The sequence below is a fragment of the Sinocyclocheilus anshuiensis genome, unplaced genomic scaffold (assembly GCF_001515605.1).
Source record: "Sinocyclocheilus anshuiensis isolate Anshui unplaced genomic scaffold, SAMN03320099.WGS_v1.1 scaffold415, whole genome shotgun sequence".
NCBI classification, from domain to species: Eukaryota; Metazoa; Chordata; class Actinopteri; order Cypriniformes; family Cyprinidae; genus Sinocyclocheilus; species Sinocyclocheilus anshuiensis.
In genome coordinates, this window is record NW_015552655.1 from 1,711,183 (window position 1) to 1,721,801 (window position 10,619).

The window sequence follows — 10,619 nt, forward strand, 5'->3', positions numbered from 1 at the left end:
AACATAATTTGTATCATAAACACAAAATTTCAAATTGAGTATTCTAAAAAAACCGAATTGTTCCAAACAGCATTAAACACTAACAGGGTTTCCCCTTACTATATTGTAAAAAAAAAATGTTGTTGTAAATAAGACAGAGTATTGAATTGTTTTACCTGAAAATAGAATTTCAGTCTTTCTACTTCAAAATTTCTCTTTAATTCAGTGTTACTTACTGTTTCTTTGTAATTAATTTTGAAATTAATTTTTCAGTGAAAACTGTGTCTACGCCCATTTTTTTTTTTTCAGTGTAAAAAAAAAAACCGCACAAAATAACACTTAATTTCAACTTTTACTCTTCTTATCCAGTCCTCTGCAAAGCATGCTGGGAACTAAAAATCCATTGCCCAATTTTCAAAGCTGTCAAGACAATTTCAGCAAGTTACTACCAAAAAAATCAATTAATGCTGAAATTGAGTTTAAACTACACACAATCTTACGTCAATGTGATGATCAACATTATTATGTCAACAGAACTCATCAAAATATTGTTTGCAACTTAAAAGGTTTAATTAAATCACAAAATGTTTTACTTGCAACCATGCATTTATTTAAGTTGTGGCGATAGGTCCCCTAAATTTATGAAGTTTTAAATTGCAAATGGTCACATGACAAATAAGAAACAAATGAAAGATGAAGTGCATTTAATCTGTTTAATTAGCTGTTTTTCATTCAGAACAATCTACGACTGTATGACAATCCTTACAGCAGCTAAATAACATCTAGTTTTATATATGTATTTACTCTTTTTTTTTTAATTTTGAATAGAAAACACCAACTATTGTAGGGTTGTTTGAACAACCATAAATTACCATGAAACATTCCTATAAAAAAAAGAGCAAAAATCACCATCATTAAACTGTTGTATGATTGTTATTGTATCATTTGTACTTACATCAAAGAACTCCTTCAGATTATGCTTTATTTTTCTTTTCATCTGTCCTTGAGTTTGTTTTTTAATTACTTGTGCTCATTTGCAACATAAGTAGCTCAAACATTAAGACTTTAACTGCTCTATACCACCTAAATCAACACCTAATGCATCCTATGTAAACATACACTTTAATTGAAGACTACAAAGAGTCTCTAGAAGTTAGTTAAGTGATCGTTTGTTCTCCGATACAAAAAAATAGCTACAAATTAGCACTACCTGACGAAACACAGTCACAATGTTCTAGGGAGCAAATGCTCTCGTGTTCTCGAATGATCCCTTGAGGCTTCGCTTACCTAATTGACCCATTATACGAGAACACAAGAGACTGGTCTCAGTTGAGCCGTTAAGATCACGACTGTTTATCTAAAACCTCCCAGGAAAACGAGCAGCTCCTGATGCATTTCTTCAAAGATCTCATAGAAAGTTGTTTGAATGCACACATCAAATACAAAGAGACATAATAAAATCCCTGTGATCTATAAAGACTGTTACTCTTAAAAAACTCAGGAGAGGAAGCTTTGAAGACTGATTAAAATGTCCTCTGTCTCTTGGGAAGTTCCTCCAGGTGATCGTGGCATCCGGTTGTCTCGAAGTAAAACTTAAAAAATCCAGTATAAAATATATCTTATTCTTCTATTGGTGCACATGTATGATTCTGTCAAAGGCTGGTTTGAAATTCACATGATGATCCACCAAGAAAAGATTGCGTTTAGTATCTTCATATCTTAAGTGAGCTACTCTGAGTTTCAGTGCACTATAAGAAAGTTAAGTGCTTATGAAAATATGGTAGCCACTAGGGATGTGCGATTTGGATTCAATTGCAATTTTTATGATAAAAATCAAAAACTGTGATTGGGCCGCAAAATTTGTCCAAACATTGTGTTATTTATTAAAATAATTAAAAAAATGTTTGTTTTTAATTGGTTATCATTTTTTATTATTATTCTTATTACTAAACAAAATAAAATTAGCAAATAAGAAAATTTATTTAACTAATATTAATGTTATTTCACTGTAAAATTAAAAACCAAGTATTTATTTAAAAAGTATATAATAAGTGTATTTAATTTTTATTTCATTTTATTTAAACCATTATTTTGATTAATCGTGCAGCCCTAGAAGCCACTATATATAATTAAAGGATTAGTTCACCCAACATCATTTACTCTCTGTCATGTCATTTAAATCTAAAACTATAAAAAATCCATTAACTGAATATATTAAAAAGTTGCCAAGCCAGTTCTCATTTTCATTTACTTTAGGTTGAAGTTCAAAAATAACTATAATTAAATAAACTAAAACTAAATATATATAGACATCTTAAAAAAATAAAAAAATACTAAAACGTTAACAAAAATTAAAATCAAATCCAGAAAATCTGATTCAAAATATCAACAAAACTATAATGATAGTATATCAATGATACTAAAATAACACTTGCTCCAAGAAAGACAAAAAAGCACAATAAAACTAGTCTATACGACTATAAAATATATAATATATAAATAAGTCTTGCAAAACCACATGATGATCAGCTTTGAGTGAGGAACAGACCAAAAACTGGGTTGAAAATGTTTCCCTCAAGCAGTATCTCTCAAAGGTCATTCAATTCAAATACAACACATTGAGATACATTAGAACTGAATGGTCAATGACCAGACGCAATGCATCTTCAACTTTCAGAAAAAAAGTGCAACAATTTTACCTTTGGGGTATTAATTTACCTAATTTACCCATAAAAGGTTCATATCAGTACAGTATATACTACTCTATGGTACTAATATGCACCTTTTATGGGTAAACAATGTACAAATGTGTCCCTTTAAGTACTGACCTAGCTGCTGTACTCCTACAGGTACAATTTGTACACTTTTTGGTCAATAATGACTTAGATTTTGGACTTTTCCTCACATAAATCTATCATATGGCTTTAGAGGACTCAGAATATGGTACTCTTATGTCATTTCAGGATCCATCATGGAGCATCATGCAGTATTTCTTCCATGTTTCGAGTAAGAAGAAAATCATATGGGTTTGGAACGACATGAGGTAAATGATGACGGAATTTCCATTTCTTTTTGGAGAACTATTCCTTTAAAACGAAAGCAGTTTTAATTAATTCACCACGGTTTCCTAGTGAAACTGATTCATTTCCAGTGCTAAAGTGACCTACCAAAGCTACGTCTTTTAGTTTAAATTAGCGAGGTTTCAAAGTTACCATGTAATAGTTTGCTATTTCTACATTCGTGGCCGTTCCATGAACTTCCATCACGAAATATGTTGTCGTTCCTGTGCAAACATTTTCCCAATAGTAGTTCTGAAGTAATATTGCTACCTTTTTGCGGCTGTATCCAGTTTTGGCTTCATACGCAAATCTCAATAGGAGTGGTCATCATCACTTTGCTCTTGTCTTGACGGTTGGGCGACGGGCTTTTGGAGGACTCCTCCCTAGAAGAATGCGGTTCGGACAGGATGCTACGTTTGAGGGGGGTGGGGCGTAGACAGGAAGTGCCTGAAGGCGGAGAGGGCTCTGCGTGTCTGTGGGCGGAGCAACGTGCGGAACCGCCCCTAGACACCCTACAGGAAGCTCTGCGACGGTGATGATTCAGCAGGTCGTATTTGAGGAAGTAGAACACCTCTTTAACCCCACAGCGCCGCTCCGGCTCCAGCGCCAACAGCCGATCGAACATGCGCAACGCATCGTCCGAAAACCGCCGCCATTGGGAGGGAACAACGCTGGGAGGAAACGCCCCCCGCTGCCATCGCTGAAATTCCGAAAAGAATGCGTCGCTAGGCAACGCCGCTTCCCACGGAAAGTTTCCCGTCAGCATGCAGAACAGCAGAACTCCGAATGCCCACACGTCCTGGGTCGTCGCCACGACGATTCCCTCTGATACCGAGGCCTGGCACACCTCGGCGGCGGTGTATGGGATGGTGCCGCTGATCCGCTTGATCCGGCTGCCTGCCCGCCGTGTCATTCCTAAATCTGCCAATTTCACACGTCGACACTCGCGGTCGAAGAGCAGAACGTTTTCTGGCTTCACGTCCCGATGGACGAGACTCTTGCTGTGCATGAAGTCCAGAGCCAAACCCAGCTGCTGAACGCAGCGCTTGACCATCTCCTCCGGCAAACCGGCCTGGAAAGAGACAGAAACACAAAGGCACAGTTTAGAGCAGAGGAGATACAGAGAGAGATACAGTACAGGCTGTTAATCTGTAAGGGAGTAAGCAGTTGACCTTGATCCACCTAGTTTTCCATAATCAAAAGCTGGATCATATGCATGTGCCTGTTGAACTCCACAGATGCCTTCAGAATTCAAATACCCAGCATTCATAGCTATGCAAATTCCCCGGGCATTTTTATCACATATTTTTGTAAAATTCTGAACAAATCCTCAAAAATGTGGGAGAAAAAAATCCACAGATTCTGTGCGAGTCTGATTAAAGTTTACATTCAGACAGCTGGTTTTCTATATTATGCAAAAAAAGATGTATATACAAGTACGTTCAGTTGAATCTAACAAAGAATATGTCCAGGTCATATTTTACCCCAGAATAAAAAACAACCAAACAAATAATATTTTGCGTAAAGAAAATTAAGCCTAGTTTGAATTGTGATATATTTTATATTTTTTTATATATATATATCAAGAGAATTCTATTTTATTTATAGATTAATTATATTTTACATATAAGTTCACTCCCAGTCCCAAAATACTTAGTATTAAAAATATTACTGATTACTGTTTTACTTTGTAATTTTATAATTAAAATGGAAATTAACCACTGTTCTGTTTTTGAATTACAAATAATGACCCCCCATTAGAAAAGGCAAAAAGTCTGGTCAAAGGCTACAAACAGACAGTTGGTTTTCTATATTGTCCATAAAGCCATTCTATATATTATAATTATTAAAACTTTTAAGAAGGTCCTCAACAAAACTCAAGCTACTGTCGTATAGGGAGAAGCATCCGGCCCCCCAGAGTGTCCACATCGTCGAATCTGGCCCCCTTTAAAAAAAGTTTGGACACCCCTGTTGTAAACTAATACTATGTATATTTAATATTTAATGAACAAATATTGTTAATTGTTTTTTAATTTAAATTGCTTTTATTTTTTCTTTATTTAAAATAGAATTAATTCTACTCAATAATTCTTTTCATAAAAATGAATACATAATTGCATTTTTTATTTGTCTGTTGATTTTGTAGTTTAAAAAAAAAATGACCCAGACGAATTCTTGATGGTGCTACAGGTGTTAAACCTACAAATGCATGATTAAATATGTGACTTGCGATGTAAAGATGGTGGTGTTAATAACGAGGTGCTGTGGTACCTGAGGTGGGATGATGTCGAACAGATCTCCCGCAGGCGCGTACTCCTGTCCGAACACATAGCTGTCCTCCGTCTCAAACAGCACGTTCAGAACTTTGATGATAAACGGGCTGCAGCTCAGCGCTGCCGTCAGGCTGTACTCACGCAGAAAACTGCGCAACTTTGTCTTGTTCTTACTCACATACTTCAGAGCCAGCTTAGTACCTGTAAATACACAAAATAATGGTGAATGAAATATGATGCATCTTAAAAATAAAGGTTCCAAAAGTGGTTTTTGCAGTGATGCCACAGAAGAAACACTTTAGGTTCCCAAAAAGAACCTTTCAGTGAACAACTATTTTAATAGTCTAAATACACGTTTTCCACAATAAAGAACCTTTTGTGTTCTTCATGGAACCACTGATGCCAATAACCTTTATTTTTTAGCGTGAAGGGCAGTGTTGTTTTAGTATCATTGATATGTTTAATTAATATTTTCAATTAGTTTAAATTTTTTTATTTTCCATTTTTATTTCCATTTTAAGTTCTATTTTTGTGTGATTGTTATTTTTATGTTTTTTTTAATGTCTATGTAATTTGTATTATTTTTTATTTATATTTATATAAATTTAAATATATTTATATTTAATTATTTTAGCTGAAATTAAATGTTTCTTTTTATATTTTATTATATTTTATTCCAGTTTATTTTATTTTATGTTTATTTTATATCAAGTAAAGCTCAAAATCTTTATTGATATTTTGAATTTGTTTTTATTTTTATATTTTTCCGTTTACTTTTTAAAGTTTGTCATTTTTTTATTTATTGATTTATTTTTCAGTTTTCGTTATTTTAGCACTTCAAGTTAAATGAAATAACAGAAAATGTTTGCCTTTGCAAATATTTTTAGTATTTAAAAAAAAAATTATATTTTATTTTATTTCAATTAAGGTTTATTTTAAGTAACAAAAATATTTTTAATGCATGTAGTTTTGATTTTAATTAATGATAATAACCCTGCACATGGGTAAATGAGATTTAATAGCTACAGCTTAGATTTCAGTGAATAGTGATCTAAATTTTGGCTTTAGATCTCACATAATTATATACTATTATAATATTATATTGAAATATGCATGCTGGTTTCATGGTGTCATTTTTGGTGCTTGACAGCTTCCAACTCCATTCACTTCCGTTGCATAGAGAGGAGCAGCTATGCAGGACATTCATAAAAAAAGAAAATCGGAACGCCACTACCTCATTTTTTACACAGACTCACCCTGTGTCCGATGCACAACCAGGTCGACTTTGCCGTAGGTGCCCTTCCCTAAAGGAGCGATCAGCTCATACTGCTGTTCCAGCTCCGAGGCGGAGAGAGATGTGATTGACAGCGCCTGCATGTCCTCGACCGGAGCGCCGCCCGTCCCGCTGCCCCGTCCCGCTGGGAGAACCCCCACCTGAGCACTGAGAAACACACACACACTAACATTTGAACACAAACTCATTTCAAGAGGAATTGCATCCTGGCGAGGAACTCTCTTCTGGTAGTATAGAACTCCTTGATGGCGTCATTTGTCTTTCTCTGTTTATTCTTCTCTCTCTCTCTCTAGCATCTGTGTACTCTTTTCTTTCCTCTCGTCAGCACTCTACCTACACTCTATTTCCCTAGCCATGTTCCTGGCTTGATGCTCTCAGTCAAATCTTTGTGAATATTTCAACAACAGCAAAGGACACTAACTGAATCACGCTCCTCACGGGAATAAAGCAGTGACCTAGAATGAGGCCTCACGTTATCAGCATCATGCATAGTGACAGACCCTCTGCAGAGCATCAGCGCTGCACGACCACAACAACAATAGATGACGATGAAGATGCCAGATGACCTGCCAGAAGTTCTGATGAGCCCAACCCCTGCTATCCTGCCCACTTTAACCCCTGACTGAGAAACAAATGAGAAATTGATTCAGGAACATTCTCATTTTCTCTAGAGGTCATTGCCAGCCTTTGATTTCTACTGCATTAAACCGCCAGCCGTTCTCTCTGGCCCTTCATTCAGCTCAACCGGTAGAGCAAAAGCCAGAATTTAGAAATGGTCTCAGTTTCAATTCATGAGTTGGAATTTGAATTGATTAGGCTGCAGCATACTGGATATTGAATTGGAATGACAGGAAAAGGAATTGTCATTCAAAGAAATTCACATGAATCCAGCAAAACAACAAATTGGACAGGAATGTAACCTTTCCTAATTTAGCTCCATTATAAAGACTTTGACTTTTTAAATGAGAGTAAATGCAGTGGAGAAATGCATTTGTTTTTTCCACTACAATTAAAATATATCTCAATAATATATATTATACATATACTATATATTTTCTATATATATTTTCCACAATTTTAGTGGAAAAACATTTAATTCATACAATAATATTATATTTGAAAAATATATTGTAAATAATTGCAAATTAAATATCTTTTTCTATAGGTGGCATGTTCTGGAAATTGTCCAAATGTTGTGTGTATGATAACATGCTGATGGGTAATTCATTTTATGCCAATTATTTGGCAATTATATGAAAATTAATATTTAAAAATCGAATTTAAATGTATAAATTAAATTGCAATTGCATATTCAGTTCTGCATAGACTGACGCTAGCAACACCAAAGTCATGGGTTTGATCCTGAGCCGTAAAATCATTTGCTACATGAATAAATACAAATGTAAAATATACATTTAGTCAGACTGAATTTAAATCTCAGACCGAGTGTAAAATCTATAATTCGCTTTCTCTATATTGATGCATCTTGAAAGCAATCTACTATACTAAACAGAATTGCCTCCCTTAATAAATGAAATAAAGGTCAACACCTGAAGGTGACCTTTGACCTGACCTCCCTAACAAATCACATTAATTTCACACACAACGTACAAACAAGCAAACTCATGTTTACATTCAAAAGCGCTAAATGCATCAGCATTGCGCATAAAATTTGCTTCATAATAAAACAGTTCTAATTTTTAAATTCATTCTCATTCCATTTTTATTATTTTTTTAATTTTAATTAATTTCAATATTTTACCATTTTTTATTACTCTCTTTCGCCTTCCTTTCTCATTTTCTCTGTTTTTACACTTCAGATGCTTTGGTGTTATTATAACAATCACACCTACGGCATCTGACCCTGAACACATCAACAACAACAACAATAAAAACGCATGAACACACCATGTGCCCAACAGCGCAAGTGCAGCAGGTCCGAGCCAAGCGTCTCCAAACAAAAGAAATCAATAGACACGTCAGTGATGAGCTGAACTCACCTGCCCGTGCCCTGCTGTCTCTCTCCCTCATGTTCCTGCATCCAAACACGGCGTCCTGATCTCAACCCGGCTAGAAATTCATCCAAACAACCATGATGCTCTATCGCCACAAAATTGAGTTTCCTCAGCACTCCAGCTCTGTTAAAGTAAACGCTCTACATCCTGCACTCATGTGGAAAAAGCACAGTCCGTTTCTGCCATCCGCCCGGCTGAGTGTGTTCTGCTGTCTTTGTGTGCTCCTGAAGGAAGCCGCTGGAGCACGAGGAGCTGGTGTGTGTGTGTGTGTGTGTGTGTGTGTGAGAGAGATGGAGGGGAGGGGCTGCATGCGTGCGTATCTATGCGTGAATGACCTACTTCATTGCGTTTCCGCTCTCGGATGCTGTCTGTGTCTCGCAGCATCCAGGGATGTCAGATGCGCTCATCCAGCGGCCAGCAGCGGCCCGTCATTCAGGCTTCATTGTCACCACTGATTTAATGCAGAACCTCAACGTTACTTTTAGATCTGCTTTGCATTGACATTCAAGCTCATTTTTCACCCAAGTTTTCATTCCTGTGCGCCCTTAATGCGTGTTATTGAGATGCTATCGTAATATTTTTATTCCTATTTTGAATGTTTACATTGTTTTCTTATACAGATTTTCTTGTAAAGATCTGAGTAATTTTGTTGTGTTTGTGTCATTTTTATTAGATTTATTTTTTTTTATGTGTCTATAGTTTTGTTGATTTTATTTATTTTGGTAGTTAAGCTAAATGAAAATTAGAAATATTGCCTTGACAACTTTTTTATACTTTTTAACATTTTTTATTTGATTTTAGTGGAAAAACAAAAAGAAATATTGTAAATTATTGCAGATTTAATAAAATGTTCTATAGGTGGCATTACAAAATATAAAATAAATGTTGATGGAAATGGCCTATATGTTATTACGCGAAATTTTCTGTTTTCTTGTTAATTTTTGTTAACATTTAAGTAATTATTTTAAATTTTATATTTTCTTTTTTTGTTAATTTTTGTTCAAGTTTTGGTAATTTTGTTGTGTTTTTGTCATTTTTATTAGATTAGTCTGTTTTTTTAAATGTGTTTAGTTTTTTATCATTTACATTTTTTTTCTTATTTTCTTATTTCTTATTTTAGTACATCAAGTTTAAACGGAAGAGACACGTTGCCTTCACAACTAGCTTAAGTTTCAGATTTTTAAGATTTTATTTCAAGTAATAAAAGCTTTTTATGGTTTCAGTTTTTAATAATAACCTAGAATGTGTCTGAATGTTTTATTTTAGTTTTTTCTCTCATTCTCATGAATCTCAATGATTAGATTCTCATGTAATACAGTAATGAAGTTCATGTTTATTACTACAACGGAGCACAACAAATATCATATGTATCAAAATCCCCCATCGACATTCATTGGTTTAAAATGTTTGTTATCTAACACCTAATCGACAATGATGACGTCACTGTGATATTTACATACTTCAGCTTTGATTGGTCTTCTGTTTAACATTTATTTGCATACTAAATTGTGATTTTCTTTATTATGTATGAGAGCGCAACAGTCAGGGTAAAGATGTAAATTGAAATTTATGCATTTGCAGGATGCTTTTATCTAAAGCGTTTTACATTGCAGTCGATATATATTTTATCGTCAAGGCCTAAAACCTCAAACTAACTGAAATTTCAAAACATCTTTTGCTAGTTTAACTAGATATAAAGTAAGTCTAGATAAACAACTATGGTGATGTTTCCTCACATTCAGAACAACAGCACGAAGCCGTGTTTTGACAAGCGTCTGAAAGCCCAAATACAGAATAATCTCACCTCTGCTTGTGTTACTCCTCTCTTTCTCTTTCATCTTCTGCTTCACACTTTTTGTCCTAGTTTAAGTTGCTGTCTCCTCACTTTATCCAGGTCGACGTTTTTCTTTCTTTCCCAGAAACACTATGTCTTATAAAATATGGGCTCGAATGTAGAAAACTGCTACTAATGTCTGCCCAGCAATAATTATTTCATATT

At 34.7% G+C, this 10,619-nt stretch overlaps 1 protein-coding gene across 2 annotated transcripts; it reads right to left on the reverse strand.

Annotated features, from left to right (window-relative positions):
* Positions 1 to 1,011: 1,011 nt before the first annotated feature.
* Positions 1,012 to 9,177, reverse strand: sbk1 (SH3 domain binding kinase 1). 2 transcript variants are annotated; one of them, XM_016458780.1, is made up of 5 exons: positions 8,606 to 9,177; positions 6,568 to 6,752; positions 5,310 to 5,512; positions 3,309 to 4,110; positions 1,012 to 1,571 (listed from the first exon to the last, which is right to left on the reverse strand). In XM_016458780.1, exons 1-4 carry the CDS (start codon positions 8,644 to 8,646, stop codon positions 3,337 to 3,339), a joined length of 1,203 nt encoding a protein of 400 aa, XP_016314266.1. In that variant the 5' UTR covers positions 8,647 to 9,177; the 3' UTR covers positions 1,012 to 1,571; positions 3,309 to 3,336. The 2 variants fall into 2 exon arrangements, with proteins under 2 accessions (XP_016314266.1, XP_016314265.1); XM_016458779.1 differs by lacking the exon at positions 1,012 to 1,571 and having other exon boundaries at positions 2,497 to 4,110.
* Positions 9,178 to 10,619: the final 1,442 nt, after the last annotated feature.